This window comes from Falco peregrinus, chromosome 15, assembly GCF_023634155.1.
Source record: "Falco peregrinus isolate bFalPer1 chromosome 15, bFalPer1.pri, whole genome shotgun sequence".
NCBI lineage: Eukaryota > Metazoa > Chordata > Aves > Falconiformes > Falconidae > Falco > Falco peregrinus.
In genome coordinates this window covers 8,132,932-8,148,485 of record NC_073735.1, presented here as the reverse complement: position 1 = coordinate 8,148,485, position 15,554 = coordinate 8,132,932, and the positions used below count along the sequence as shown (strand labels likewise).

Here is a 15,554-nt window from a genome sequence, read left to right as displayed (position 1 = left end):
CTCCCCAGAACAAAGGCGGCCGCCTCGCAGCAGCGTCAGAACGGAGGTTTTTATTTCGGGGTGAAGAGGCCAGGATGGAGCACAGCGCCAGGTGCACACTCACAGGTGTCTGCACGACCCCCGGCCCCGCCACGGCCAAGGACGCAGAGGGTTGCAGTGAAGCCGCTCCAAGCACGCCAGGGGCCGAGGAAGGAGGAGGGTCGCAATCAGCTCTGCCAGGTTTGGGGTGTCCTCGCCCTGCACCACCCCTGCGCCCCGTTACCGGCTGCTGGCCCAAGTACCAGCTGCACCAAGTCATTTCCACTTTCACCCTCCTCCTCAGCAGTTGGTGTTGCCGTTTCTGCATTATTTTTTTTTTTCTTATCGTAAACTATACAGAACCTTTTTGTCAGCTCTCAGTTCGGGGTTTTCAGACTCTGCTACAGAGCACAGATAGAGACGGTTTTAACAACAGTCTATAGAAAACAGACACATTCGTGTTATCTCAAAGGACGGAGCAGCTGCCTCCCCAACTCCATTCCACCTTCCCAGGAACGCAAACGAGAACACACCTCCTATCAGCCAAAAATCACACAATTTCTTTAAGCTAGGGCTTCATACACACAGATAACACCATCTCAACTATGTATGCTTCTGCACTAACCCCCTTTCTCTCTAGCAGAGGAGGCATGGCAGAGTTTACGTTCCAAGTTACTTCCTAAAGCTTAAGATGTTTCTTTACTGCTTTCTCTCCACAGAAAAGTCACTTTGGTGACTTCTGTACTGAAACAGACAATTCTCGGTGGGCACATTGCCAGCCTTAAACACATAAGAAAAAAAAAAATCACTAAGTTAGTAGCGGCAAAATCCCCAGAAAGAAAAAAAAAAAGTACACCTCTATCCCATTTTGTTGTCAGACTGCTTGTTGTGTTCCATTTACATCATGACTAACCAGGTCCATGATAAAAACAAGAAAGTAATCATGAAATAAATAAATGTTGATGCCAGTAGGAATTCAGGGATGTTATAACTCATCGTTCTTCCTGCTTTCTCCTTCAGCTTCTGTCTTATCTTTTTTGGACCCTATGTAATGAAGTAAACACAGTTACACTCTGTAATAGGTTTTACAGCACACAAAGCAGCGCTGAAAGTCCCTGACATTTCATTAAGTGTTCCAGCAAGCTCTCAGTCTATTGTACAGTGGTCGGGGGAAGGCTTTGGGCACAGACGCTCAGCTCCAAAGAGCTGAAGACATTGCTGCCCTCTGCCTGCCAGACACCGCTGTCCTCACCACAGGAGCAGCAGAATAAAACACCTGCACATCAGCTCCTTAACGGAGACGGGCTTCCAGCTACAGGACTGGCTATAAACTGCAGCAACAGGCATAAAGCAGCTGCTGAGGCAGGAGGCAGTGGTACATTAGACCTTCACACCGAACAAGGAAAATGTAGGAACAGCGAGGAACCCAAACTTTTGTCTTCCTCTTTGCAGAATTAAGAACTGATCCAAAAATCAGGGGTTCCACCGCCTTACTGCCTCCTACAGCTAAGGAGCATGCAGACAGCTTGCACTTCTAGCTACCAAGTTCCAGAGCACGAGCCAAACATTTACCCACCAGAGTCTGATCCACGCTTATCATCTATTGCCACTTTCTCAGCTGTAGGAGATTCCTTAGCTGGACCAATATCCTCAGGTTTTTCTATGTTTAAAGCAGAAAGAAAGAGAAGTTCAGGGAGAATACACAGGAGACTAGGTGCAAGGAGATTAGGTGCCTAGTGGAGAGGTTTGCAAACTGTGGTGTCTGAGCAGGACTGTAATAATCCACTCTCACAGTGGATCTCTCTACAACACTCAGAGAAGCATCATAGAACTGCTCCTTACTTCTCACTGCCTCTGCCTGCCAGGCTTATGTTCCTAGAAGCCCTGGAGATTCCCTGGTTGCTTACAGTCACCTTTGGAGCTGTGACTAAGCGGCACCTCTTACTCAGGCCAGAGGAACCCCTGGGAACTCTGCTGACAAACAGAAATCCAGATTTAAAAGGACCAGGCCACTCAGAACCTAAGGATCTTAAAAAGTTCAGAAAACTACAAGTTTTCTGGTACTTAGTCGCCAGCTGGTGTTAAACCATGACAGTGTCCCAAGAGTCGCTTGTTGTTTTTTTTTCCTGGGGTCCAAACCTTTCTCATCCACAGCTCATACTATTCCTTGATAACTAGGACATGGCCTTGAATAGTCAGCTCCGGACACCCAGAAGGCAATCGATGGCTTATCTTTCTTATAAGGCAATCAAGCCAGCCAGCCAAATACTGACTAACCACCCTGGGAAGTTTATAAACACTTTCTGTTCCTTCACAGAAAAAAAAACCCAAACAAACAGTGGTGGGAAAAGGACAGGCCATGCTGAGATTTTCCCAGCTGTCTCTGAAAATTAAGAGGAGGATCATTTAACCCTACAGTTAACTGTTGTCTTCACTTATTTAGCTCCCTCTCAAGACAGAGAGGTAAGAGTGTGCTACACATGGTAATTATATACTAGGAGTTATGTACACACTCCCCACCCACTCCTTACCTTCTTGTTTCCCCTCCGTGGGAGGGATAGTGTTCTCAGTCTCAGAGGCTGCTGTAGCATTCTTGCCCAAATCTGTTTTTGTGGTGTTCTTCTCCTTTTTGGGTTTGGGCTTTGCAAACTTGGCCTTATTCAGAAGATACTGGACTTCCCTGTCCAGGGTTGCTATCTTAAGCTCTATATCTTTGGACAGCAGGATGGGTTTCTCAGTAGGGGAGAGCTTGTTCTGCTCAGCCAGCGTCTCGTTCTTCCAGATCTGGGGGATGGGAGGGAAGAGGTGCTTTTTGAATGCTTTCAGGTTCCAGGAATCACTGTAATATCACTGCAGTATCCCTCAAAAAAACATAACAGAACCCTTAAAACCCAGAGGCTACTTTTAAAAACTGTGTGCAGCCAGATTACTGGGCTACACCACCACTCCTGAGACAGCTCTCCACATGCGACAAGAACCATTATCACCCCAAAGCAGTCTGGGGTCAAGCTGGGAATTAGAAAACACCAAGACACACAAAAGGTTTGCCAGTGGCATGGAAACAAGACAGGCACACTCTGTTTCATGACCCTGAATGAAAGTGTATATGACAGGAAACGCAACCCAAACTCCCACCCCCGCCCTCCCCCAGAATCATTTGATCCTTTATTACCGTTGTTTCATTGATGGCTTTTTCCAGCATAGTTAGTTCCACTTCTGTGAATATCTGGTCAGACTCTGGAATCATTCGGGCCCCCCTTAAAGATAATGTTTATTTCTGTTAAACCAAACAGACCGTACCTCAGCAACTCAGTGTTTACAGCTCCAGTAAGCATAACTAGCCTCTGCACATACCAACCAATCAGTACATTTTACGTTTATGTCTCTTGCATCTACAGGAAACTGGAGTCCTAAATCAATCTCTGAATGCTAAGAATGGGATATGGAGCCAGCAAATGCAGCTATCACGAGATAAGAAAAACAAGAAAGATAGAAAAAGCTGAGGCCATAGGATCAAGAGCGAAAATATCTGCCTGCAAATGATGTGTACAGTGTTGGACACTTCCTGCCCCCCACAGATGACACAGAGCTTGCACGCTTCTGTTAATGGGTTCTGCAGAACTGAGCACTAATAAGCAGGGGTTTGGTCATCTCTCTAGAAGTGCTAGTGACTTTCAGGTCACATTCAATCTGGACATGTTCTGTTGGCATCTCTTACACTATCAGCTGCACGACTCTCCTTACCAACAGCTTGCTCTTACTTGAGAAAGATGGTTGAGTGGTTGAGCAGACTTTCCAGGGCAGCCAGGCGTTCTGGCCACTTTCTCCTTTCCTCCACACGAAAGAAGAGGTTCCTACAAAGCTTTTTCAGCTCTGAAAGCTTGTCTTTCAGCTCCTGCAAATGGGGAAAAGAGGGGAATTTGCCCACTGTCTAATGCTGTAAACCTCAGAAGTTAAAACTGCAGGTTTTGTCACTCTCTCCATCAAATACAGCCATATGACTAAGCTTCATGTGGAATCAACAGGTTACTGCTGAAGCTGTTGAAGATACACCCATGGCTAGAAGAACTTTGTCTTTTGCTCTGTACATAATGAACTGAGGAAGCAAGGATGTTTCAAGAACCAGATGACAAAGCATCAAGATGAATCAATACTCTTTCAGCCTAGGTGGTCGTTCCCATGTCAGCGATAGTGGACTGGCACCCCGACTACAGGCAGCAGTACCTTAGTTGTGGCTGCATAGCCCTCCTCCTCCATCCAACTGGAAGCCTCATTAAGCTTCCTGGAAATTTCTTCTCTCTGCTCCTCTGTTGAGACAAACTGGTATTCCTCTTGGTAAAGCTTGTCCTGAAAAAGAGCAAAGCAAGCACCCCTGTCAAATACCACTGACCACGGAAGCATAAAATGACCGGGTCACCCACTTGCAACTGGGCTGGACTGTGAACTCCTGCGACACTGCCTGCACTGGCCAGAAGAATCTCATTCAATGCTCCCAAATATGAGCTCCTGCTCCTAGCATTACCGTGAGCAGGATGGTAATGCACCAGGTATACAGGCACACGCGCACACCAGGTATGTGACGGTGAAGCTGCAACAACCATAATTTCACATGCACTTAGCATTAGTTGCCTCTTCTGCACAACAGTTCTTGAGCAGCTGTAGCTGCTTTGCAGCCAGAGTGCAACTCTTCCAAAACACACAGGTAAGTGCACATAAGGGATACTGGAAACCCAGAGTCTGAAATGTTACGACATGCCGAAGGAAATGTTTGTTTTCTATCAAGGAAGCCTCAAAAGTCCACATAGGCTCTTCAAATCAGCTTCCCCCAGCTCAGACAACTTCCCTGCACTCAGATCAGCCAAGCTGCATAAGACACTTCTACCTGCTCTCCAGGAACTCCCATTTCTTGATATCCCTCTCTTACCTGGGTCTCAAAGATGAAGGACTCTAAGCTGTTGGCCGATTTTTCTCTTTCCTGTTTCTCTAAATCTCTGATTGTCAAGTCTTGGAGTCTAACAGACAAAGAGAACAGAAATCAAAGGTAGCAAGTACCTTTAGATGAGCACCACATCATATACATCAGCTCCTGAAGACAGCAGTGCTACATGAGCTATCACCATTCTAAAGCAATTCATTTCCTTTATCTAGAGCCACTTCAAACATACTTTTTCATTGAGCTCTTCAGTTCATCCTCCAGCAGGTCAGGCACATCGTTTACATCCAGTTCCATGGTGATCTCGTGGACAAGCTTCTGCTTTTTGGGTGCTTTGATCTTCTTCTCTTCAACTGTTTTGGTAACTGTGCTGTCACTGGAACTTCTGGACGGTTCTTCCTCTTTCACAGTTTCTCTATTTTCTTTGGGATCCTGTGACAGATAAGGTACATTCTCAGGCAAGGGAACAGATAGGCAGATTTTGCAACTTTTTTCCAAGGCAGGGCACTAACAGGGAAAGTAGAATTCCACTGAGGAAATTCCACTTCTCGGACACAGAAATCACAGTCCCATTCCTTCAACCTGATGCTCACCTGAGACTCTAATTTCTCGCCTTCTTCCTCCTTCTCTGACTCTGCTTTCGGAGGGGCAGTTTCTGCCTGACCTGGAGACTGCCGTTTCCTTTCTCCCTGTTCTTCACCAGCATCTTCTGCACTGCTTTTCTGGTCTTGTTTCTCTTCTTGCTCTTCTTTACCCGTTTCTGCTAGGCTCTCTTCTTCTTCCTGGTCATCACAGGCAAGTAAAGGGGAAACCAAAACACAGTTTTTAATGTAGAAATTCCATGCAAATGTTTCACAGTACAGATAATGCTCTGAAAAAAACTTATGTATGAAAAACAGCACTCAGAGTGACTGCAGCCATTAGCAAGGGACTGTGCTGAGCTAGAATATTAAGTAAGAGTCACTTCAGTGCAAGACACAATTCTGTGACAAGGAGCTTTCATCTCAACAGAAGGAAACCTAATCACTACTGCCAGCATAACAGCAGCTGGGCCTATATGACCCGGAAGAAAGCAAGGAGCCCACTAGACACCTGCACAGACACCACATAGGCAGAAGCCTAGCCACAGAGCACCAGGAGAATTTCGAAACAAGAGACTTCCCTGAAAACAAGTCCTGTAACATTGTGCCAGCAAAAGATCACAAGTTTCTTTAGATGCATGCCACATGAAACTCAAGAGGAACATAGCACTTTCTGAAAATATTTAAAATCCTGACATGCTGCCAGACACCTTTAGTTCTGCTTACAGGAACTCTTGCCTGTTTACCGGCCACAGCAAGACCCAGAGGCTCCCTCCCACTAGCAATCACCCCAGGGGCTCACCTGAACCGAATCTGTCAGGTTCTCTCCAGTCTCTGGTGTAGGGCCACCACCCCCAAACAGACTTGAGATGGTGTTTCCAAGTTCTGTCGATAGGAGAAAAAAAATACATAATATTATGTATCCATAGGAGGAGGAAAGTCATCTTCAGCTCTCCCCCTCACAAGCATAATTATCACCAAGGTCCTCCCTTGGCAGTGTACACTCCAGAAACTCATCTGTCCCTGACCTCATTTTGTGTTTTTGCATGCACAGACAAGCGGAGCCTCTGCCCCTGCTGGACCATGACCTGAAATTTGTAACTTCAATTAAAAAGCTTCAAGCTTCAACCTGTGGCTGCATTAGCCACCTCCCAAGATGCAGATTTCCAGCTCCGCCCTGTAGGGAAGTCTGTGCTCCAAAACTGGAGCAACTCAAAGCACAGATCAGGCCATCGCACCCCTGACAACAAGAAGGGAGGGTGCTATGGGGCTGTGGATGTGGGATTTGCCTTCAGGACAAATCTCCTTAAATTGGCAGCTGTGGCTGAACAAAGAGAATACAACTTCTATTTTTCAAGATGCAATGCATGCCACAGTCACCTGAGAAGCATATGACATTTCAGAGCCTCCTGGCAGCACCAGCAGCCACTTGCAAAGGGCTTTAAGGTATTTTGAAGCTGTACACACAATCTGAGACAATGGCTAACCCCTTAACTGCAAGCATACAGTTTCCCTGGTTTTGGGGTGTGGAAGTTATCTCAGCCACTACAGGTACAACGCAACAGTCAGAGCAAATGTTAAAGTTCAGCATTTACTTGTCAGTGTTGACTCCTCCTCCAGCTTGTCTTCCACCAAGGTCTCAAACACAGATTCCACCTTTGAAGGAGGAGCACAGAATTATTTCAAGCAGGGACCATCAATAGCAGAGAGGGACAGAACTGGAAAACACAAACATCACAACGGGGTGGTGTTTACCCGGTCAAGACTTAGCACTCCACTCTCGTCCATATTGAAGTGAGCTTTGATGCCTCTGGATTCATAATCTGAGTGCTTCTTGAAACTGTCCCCAACTCCCTTTAGCCTCACAGTAGTGAGATTGAGAGAACCAAAAATCCTGACAACACAGAGACAAAAGCAGAAAAAAACACCTTAGGGTAACAGTGCTGCAGAACAGCTAACCAGTTCTCACAGTCACCTTCACAGCGATGGGCCACTGCACAAAGCAAGGAACTGACACGTTTCGGTTTGCTAAAGTGCACAAAACTTGGAGGACTGATCTGCAAATACACACTGGTGCCCAGTCAGACATGTAGGCTTGCCTGACAATAGAATTCCCAGTCACACATACTGCACTGCCAGAGAGCTGTCTGCGCTGATGCTGGGCTCAACTCACTGCATGTCATCCTGGGTCAGGAAAGACAGATCTCCATAGTTGACATAGAACTCAAAGTCATCTGTGTAGCGGTTGAAAGTGATAACTTTGCGCTGTGGATAGGGTGCCATGCGCTGGAACAAAATCCTCTTGTTATGCTTTAAACTCCTGGATTTATCATCTTCCTCAACTTCACGAGTAAACTCCACCTGCACCACAAACAAAAGCATGACTCAGCAACTGCAAACTTCCTCTGCAGCATCTTATGTCAGAGGCTTCCGCAGCATTTGGCTGCTCTGCCTCATGCAGAAGTTGGGGGACAGGCAAGTATTTCAATAGGTGTTTCTATATGCCCAGCTTCTTGGATGTACCACTTCTACAATATGGAAGATTTTCTTCTGCTTCCTTTATTAGATTGGCAGAAAGATCTCCATAGTCTCCTTATTTGAAGGCTTCTCCCAGCACAGCCCCATTTACTCATACCCTGGACAAGGGAAAGCAAGCCAAGGGTTACCTGGATAGGAAACACAGCAGCATCCCGAATGACAAAAGGCTTCACCTTAAAGGCTTTGCTCAGAGCAGCTGCCTGGTAGACTGCACCCATAGCAGCAGCCTCATCAGCATTGATATTCTTGCCCAGCTCTTCTCTACAAAGTGAAAAGCAACAGACATCAGCTTTGCAGCCTCTGCCATCAACAGCAACTTGTCAGTAGGAGACAGACTAGAAGGGGGCCTCACATACTCACTTGCCCACAGCTTTCAGCAAAACCTCCTGCACTCTGGGGACTCGTGTGGCACCACCAACTAGAATCACCTGGTCAATTCCATCCTAGGGATTGGAAACAGTCACCTTGTCTTGAGAAAGCAATTTTGGAAAGCCAAGTTCAGGGCTTCCTTACGCTCCTTCCCCAGTTACCACGCACTCATGTGGTGCTCTGAGAATACCCACGCTACGTCCTGCCATCCCTGTGCAGGCCAGTGCCCGACAGGTCTCAAGACAGGCTGACGCAAGCCATGCCAACATAAGGAACCTGGAGTCAGGTCAGTCAGACAGGGACAATATGACCACTGCTTCAAGTCACCCAAAACGTGGGACTTGATTCAAAATGAGACAGACCATAGTTTAATGCCAGAGCAGCCAGCGACTCAAGACAGCAATCTGGATCAGAACAGACAGAAACCCAGACTTATTTAAGAGGTGACACAGTGTCCTGCGTTGAATACCAGAGCCAAAAGATGCCCAAGAGCATCCTGGCACCCTGGAAAGTGAGCATTTAACCACGAGCGGGCCTCTCCAAAGGACCACATCGCATGTGGTCCAACTGCAGTCCACAAGTGGCCTTCTAAAGGGAGTGCTCAAAGGAGAGGCCTGAATAGCAGTAATTCTATTTCCAGGCTCTTTGAGTTAAAACTTCAGGAGTGAGACCAGAACCAGCAGCTGGGGGGGGGGGGGGGGCGGGAAAAAGAGACCACCAGCATTCCAAACCTCTAGCACAAGAGTAGTTTTTTTAAGAGAAAGCAACCTCTCCTCCAAGTCCTTCATTTCTGGTAGATAGTGGAGGGGGTCATGACAGACTTCTGTCGACGCTGCAGCCGGTAACTTCCCTGCAGCACCAGCACCACTCTGTTACACCAGTGGGTATCTGTATCTCTCAGCAGTGTTGGTAACACAATCACCGCTGCCTTGATCATGATATGACAGCAGCTCCATACATGAAAACCTCAGAATTGTTTATGTATTTTCTTAAACATACCAGGTTCATCTCTGCACTGCTCAGAGCCTGCTGCACAGGTCCTGGGACGCGCTGGAATAAGTCAGAGCACAAATCCTCAAATTCTTGCCTTGAGACTTTGGCCTTGAAGTCAATGTCATCCAGTAGCCCCTCAATCTGTTCAGAAGAAGAGACCAGCCAGAATGAAATTACTGGTGGAGTGAGCATTCTCCAAGCAAAATTTTCCCTGACTTGCCAGCGTGCAAAAAGTTTCAGCTTTCCTAACACACCTAAGACCCTGAACATACTCATCTGAACTGTGCCATTGCTAAGGTGACAAGGGAATGGAACGTGGATATAGACAGCTTCTCTCAGTGAAAGTTTATTTACAAACTTCACATGAGTAACTCTTCTCCAATCCACTCAATCACCAGAGCTACCAAGTGGGCAGAAGTTGAGAAGGACCACCAGTGCCACCACCCCCCCTGGAACATGACAGTAACGCTCTTCAGCACACTGATGTTGCCAGGGGGACAGCATTTCCATGCACCTGTCCTTAACTCACCCTGCCCTCAGCCCTAAAAAAGCAGAAACCCCGAGACAGGCAGTCAGACCTGTGCCATGTGGTCAGCATTCGCGCTCAGGACAGTTTTCAGGCGGTTGGCCTCCTTTAGTAGTTTGGCCATGGCCCGGGGATTCTTTCGGACATCTTTTGAAGGGTGCTGATCGTTGAAGAGTTTTGCTAAATAGTCCCGGAGACGAAGCTCCATCACTAAACCTCCAAGAGTACGGTCAAACCTGAGCAAAAGAATGAACAGAGATGTAACAACTTAAATGGAGCTGAAAGAGAAACAAACTTCATGTATTATTTCACAAATATGCAGAGCAGCAAATGGTCAAAAGTAACTACAGTACTATCAGCTGTGATTTGGCTGTGAAAGAACAACGGTTGTTCCAAAATAACACATCATAATGAAACAAAGAAAAGAAAGATTCACCACCACAATAGCCTTTGAGCAGGAAACTTCATTGTATTTACGGTAAAGGCCTTATTGCCAAGGATGTCAAAGAGCCAAAGGATAACTGCCTCAGGTCCCAGGTATTTTCTCGGAAACAGCAGTATAAAGGCTTTGGGCTTAAAATTGCTGAGCTGGCTATTCACAGCAATCCCCTCCTTATTTGGCAACACATTAAGTGCACTGCGTTTTCACTCCTCTCTAGAAGGGTATTCCACTTTTTCAAACTGACACTCTACTTCTGTAAGGTTATGTGAAATGGAATTACGCTTAAATGGCTTGAGGCTATAAAAAGAGCAAGCCTGTAAGCAAACCAAGTACACTGGTTCCCTCCTGGGCTCTTGCAAGTTCTCAGTTGCCTTCTGCACAAGACAATGACACCAGAATTATTAGCAACTGGAGCCTTCTTGCTCCAAACGTTTCCCACTCTGCCATCCAAATTACTGTGCTGAAGCCTCACTGCAAAATTCTACATTTAGAAGAGACTGTGAAACAAATGGTTTATTTCCTGAGACCTGTGGGTTTTGTGCAACTCATGTTGTATTCTTACCCAATGCCCTGGATCTGCAATTGAGGTTGGGTTCCCGAGTCCTTAGTTTTCACTGTCTGATACGTAACAATAGTACAAACGGTGCTTCCTGCTCCCATGTCGTAAAACATGATATTCTGAAAAGAGAAGCTGGGACGGTGAAGCAGAAACACGTGGATATCCCCCATGAATAAGGAAAGAACTCATAGCTTTCCGAGCTTGACACAGGCCAAGACTATCCACTCAAACTGACTTTACACGATAATGACAGGACTTGTACTTTGACCAACACAGGAGAGGTTCAGGGTCACGCTTGACACAAGCGGACAAGAAAACTTTTCTCGTCTGTTTCACAGATTGAAAACCAATGCTTTGCTCTTTAAAACTTTCTTCAACCTCAGGAAAATCAAGTATTTCAGTCAGTCTTCCAACACCTTAGAAAATCACTGTTACTCCCTCCTGGTTGATGGGCAAGGAACAGACACAGGTTTACAAAAGGGGAACTCCCAGCCACCTGCCATTACTCCAGCTTTCAGGCTTCACCACATATTCACATAGGGTTTCATCTCTTTGTCTTGTTGACGAACACACAAAAACAGAGGAGATAAAGTGGACTCTGCTAGTCAATCAAAGTTATGCCCTTTTGATTTTGTCTGCAGCACTTTCTCCCCCACATGCAGGCACTTGCACGGGACTCTCCATACCTTCCAGCTGCACCTACCTGCGCAGTGGCATTGATGTCTTTCCTCCTAAAAACACCATAGTTCAACGCTACAGCAGTGTTGTCGTTGATCAGCTGCAGCACCTTCAAGTCAGCAATGCGAGCAGCATGCAGAACTGCTCTCCTCTCCGCCTGGTTGAAGTATGCAGGAACTGTGATCACCGCATCCTTAATGGGCTGCTCTGGAAGAGTTGCAGGGAACTTGTTTTCCCATTGGTGTAACCACATGCAAAGACTCATAACAGGGTGACGGCAGCAAAGCCAGAGAATCCAAGGTAAAGACTCGTACAGAATGCAATCCTGAAGCAGCATCGGCAACCAGGGTCAACAGGGATGAACATCTCTGTGTCCTCTTGAAACCAAGCAGACTTTGCAGATTCTTGCAAAGCCACATGTCTACCGACATCCCTTTCACATGTTAGGCTACACTCAAATGCTCTGGGATGCCTTAGATTTCAACAAATTTTACCTTCATAGAGTCTTCCCTTATCACTGGATTACATTTGCTCTCCAGAGTAAAAAGTCTTTGGATTAGCTTTAGTATTACTAAGCAAACAACACACAGCCTCCTACCTAACAATGGAAGTCAAACATGTCAACAATATTCACCCCAATTTTCATTACTGCTGTATTTCATTAGCAATACAGCATGAAAAACACAACAGCCCCTTATCCATTAGCTAGGTTCACAACATAGGACAGTTTTTGCTCTTTAGTTGTAGTTGGGCTCCAGTAGCAAGTCTCCATCCAGACTTCACAACAGTTACAACACAGACTTCAAAAGAGCTGCTTCCATCTTCCCCTGCAGTTACATACCAACACGCCTCTGCTCTAGTCACATGTGTGAGCAAGAAAACACTTTACTCTTTCTCCAGAGATCACCAGTAAGGCTCCTTCACTGCACGGTTGGGTGGGATCTGGGATACCTGCCCCCAAGAACGGGATTAAGACCTCAAACTCCCATCATACTAGAAACGAATGATAACTCGACAGCTGCTAAATCTTGCTTACAGCCTACAGCTGAAGAGGCCCAACATCCTGTTTCTGAAAATCCATGGGTTTCCAAATCCCTTCAGTCTCTACTCAAATCCTACAATATACAATCACATACGCGCAGATACTGTAAAAAACAGCTAAATCCTTCCAACCTGCAAATTCCTCAGCCAGACCACGTGAATAGTTCAGGACCATCCCCAGCATCTCCTCCGGAGAGTACTGTATTGTCCTATGAGAAACAGACAGGTAAGAAAATTGCAGCAACCAGTCAGTTACAGAAGCCTGGTAGCCAAAGCCTCACCCAAAAGGAACACAGAAGCAGCCGCTTACTGGGACAACTTGAAGATAACAGTCTGCCTTTTTTCATCCTTCACCAGTTCGTGCTCTGGGAATCGGGACTGGTACAGCGCTACGTGGGGGTTATCGATACGCTTACCCAGCAGATCCTGAAAGTATCTGAATGCCACCTTGGGGGTCCTTATGGACTGTAGAAAGAAAAAGCACGTCACTCAGCTGCATTTCTTTGCCTTTGTCAAACAAACCTCTCCAGAACTGTGCGGTGAACAGCTCTTGTTATGGGAGTTCAGAGCACCAAACCAGTATGCACAGAGCCAGTAAGAAAGTCAGTAACACACCGAGGAGATGAGTACAGTACAGCAGTAGGAACATACATTCTGCACACAGGAACTGCAGTCGGAGTAACAAGAACTCTTACCATTCCTAGCGCACTATCACCAAAGAGACGCTCATTCTCCTTCAAAGAAATGGCCACGGGTGTTTTCCTTCGTGACTCCCTGTGTAGAAACAGATGCCTTTTTCAGTTGAAACAGCTGAACGTTCAATACAGAGTTCCTAGTGAGGAAGGGTGTTTTTTCCATTTCAGAAAAGCTAAGGAAAGGTGCTCAGATACCACCTATGGAGAGGAAGGCCAGCCTCTGCTTATCTGAAGGGCTGCAACAGCAGCACCTCCCTTCAGAGCTTTCATCCCTCCTTGTGACATGGGCAAATAACAGACAAAAATCTTTCAAATCCACAGTCGAAGCTGTGGTTGGCAGATTTGTTATTTTTCCTGTAACACAAAGAGAACTTCACAAGAGATGACTTGCTTCTGCTCCAATTCATCCATTGGCACATCAAAGTGAGTACTTCACTATGATAACTAGTAAATGGCTTAATGTTGCCCATTAAGCTCAGTGCACACTACCCACTTCTGAATGCCTCGTAACATGTTATCAATTCTCTAACGTAAGGCTACAGCAAAATGAAATTGCCACAAAGAAAGGCTCACAAGTAGCTTTCTAGAACATGCTGCTTTGTACTTAGATGAGATTTGCTGTATTTTTGCTTTCCTCCACCAGCGAGCAAGGCAAGACAGTTCCCTCATTCTATCAGTATCTGCCAAGTTTCAAGGAGCTGGGTGAAAAACCTGTTCATTATCTCTCAGTCTAGGCTCCCAGAAAAAGAGCATGCTCCTGACTGTACATCCTCTCCCAGCTGCAAGGGTTTTCACTCAGTGTCTTGGGGAATGGCTGCAGCAACAGCAGCCAAACAAAAGGAAAGGTTTATTTACCTGATGAACTAGCACAGGCTCTGAACAGCTGCAGCAAAACAAACCTTGCAGAGAACCAGCCTTCCTAACCAGACAGGCGAGAACATGATACTACATCCTTGTACATTTGGACCGCAACACGTGCTAAATCATGCAGGCTTTCGGGTGCTTGAAGGCCCCGCAAGGGAAAGTGAAAAGCCGGAACGCTGCCTGCACCACACTGAGAGCTGCTCGGCTGGGGCAGGGAGCAACTCGGCAAGCCCCGAGCCAGAAGGCAGGTGCTCCCCTCACAACAACTCAATTAACTGTGCTAATTGAACCCTGGCTGCCCCGCACCTCCCGGTTTCAAACCCCGGCGAAGCAGAGCGCGGCCCCGTGACACGCCAGCGCCAAGCAAGGCCGCAGGGCTGGCGCGTACTTGTTCAGGACGATCTCCATCGGCACGCCGGGCTTCACGATGGCGATCTTCATCGACTCGCTGCCCACGTCCACCGACATCACCGCCACCGGCTCTGCAGCGCGGGCGAAACAACACAGCCCCTCGGTGAGCACCAGCGCCGCCACAGCCCGACCCTTCCCCGGCGCCGGGCGGCCGCGGCCAGGAGCGGGCCCGGCCGGGCCGCCCGGAGGGGAGCGCGGCGGCATGGCACCGCCGCACCCAGGGGCGCCCCCCGCTCGCCCTCCCACGCCGCCGGCGCCGCGGCCCAGGCCCTGCCACCCCCCGCCGGCGGCCCGGGCCCCGCGCCGCACGTACCTGCGCCAGGCAGGCGGCCGGAGCAGAGCAGGCAGAGCAGCGCCCAGCAGCACAGCCGCGCCGCGCCCGCCGCCATGCCCACCCCGGCTCAGCCCCGGCCCGCCGACAGGTGCTGCGGCGGCGGCCCCGGCGGCTCGCGCAACCCCCGGCCCGGACGCGGCGGCAGCTCATTGGCGCGGCCGCCAGCGCCGGACCCCCGCGCGCCAATCCCGGCGCCCCGCGCGCCCCCATTGGGCCACGTCAGGGGGAAGCCGGAAGCTGGCGCGACGGGAGCTTCGCTGCCGTTGGTGGAGCAGGGGCCGGGGGCGGGGCACAGGGAGGCGGGACGGAGGGAGGTGTGCGCGCGGTGGCGTCAGGCGTGCCGCGTGCGCGCAGCCGCTCCCGCGACCGAGCCACGTGCGGCCCCGCCTGGTCCGCGCGCGATCTCCCCCTGGCGGCCGGGAGGTGCCTCGCCGCCACCGTGCCCCGCCCCTCGGAGCCCCCCGCCCCGGGGTCCCCCGCGCCCTCCCCGGAGCCCCGAGTACTGTCCCAGTGTCCCCAGCCCCTTCTCAGCGGCCCAGCAGGTGTCTCCGGGCCCCGCCGCTTGTCCCCCA

General features: G+C 48.5%; 2 protein-coding genes across 3 annotated transcripts in view; both read right to left on the bottom strand.

Moving 5' to 3' along the window:
• RPS25 (ribosomal protein S25) overlaps positions 1 to 15,554 on the bottom strand; it is a 30,910-nt gene that overhangs the window by 12,289 nt on the left and 3,067 nt on the right. The window contains exon 1 of one of the 2 annotated variants that reach the window (XM_055819236.1): positions 12,589 to 12,594. The exons of the other annotated variant lie outside the window; for it this stretch is intronic. The gene's annotated coding sequence lies outside the window, so the exon portion shown is untranslated. Of the gene's footprint in view, positions 1 to 12,588; positions 12,595 to 15,554 lie in introns of those variants that run through there. 2 annotated transcript variants of the gene reach the window in all.
• On the bottom strand, positions 36 to 15,119 carry HYOU1 (hypoxia up-regulated 1). Its single transcript, XM_055819226.1, has 24 exons — positions 14,962 to 15,119; positions 14,626 to 14,719; positions 13,374 to 13,452; positions 12,989 to 13,143; positions 12,811 to 12,887; positions 11,663 to 11,844; positions 10,963 to 11,078; positions 10,011 to 10,194; positions 9,439 to 9,573; positions 8,431 to 8,513; positions 8,199 to 8,331; positions 7,706 to 7,893; positions 7,288 to 7,426; positions 7,128 to 7,188; positions 6,335 to 6,417; positions 5,545 to 5,733; positions 5,184 to 5,383; positions 4,943 to 5,030; positions 4,243 to 4,365; positions 3,780 to 3,913; positions 3,191 to 3,275; positions 2,550 to 2,802; positions 1,595 to 1,678; positions 36 to 1,062 (listed from the first exon to the last, which is right to left on the bottom strand). The coding sequence occupies exons 1-24, from the start codon at positions 15,035 to 15,037 to the stop codon at positions 1,004 to 1,006; spliced, it is 3,000 nt and encodes a 999-aa protein (XP_055675201.1). The 5' UTR covers positions 15,038 to 15,119; the 3' UTR covers positions 36 to 1,003.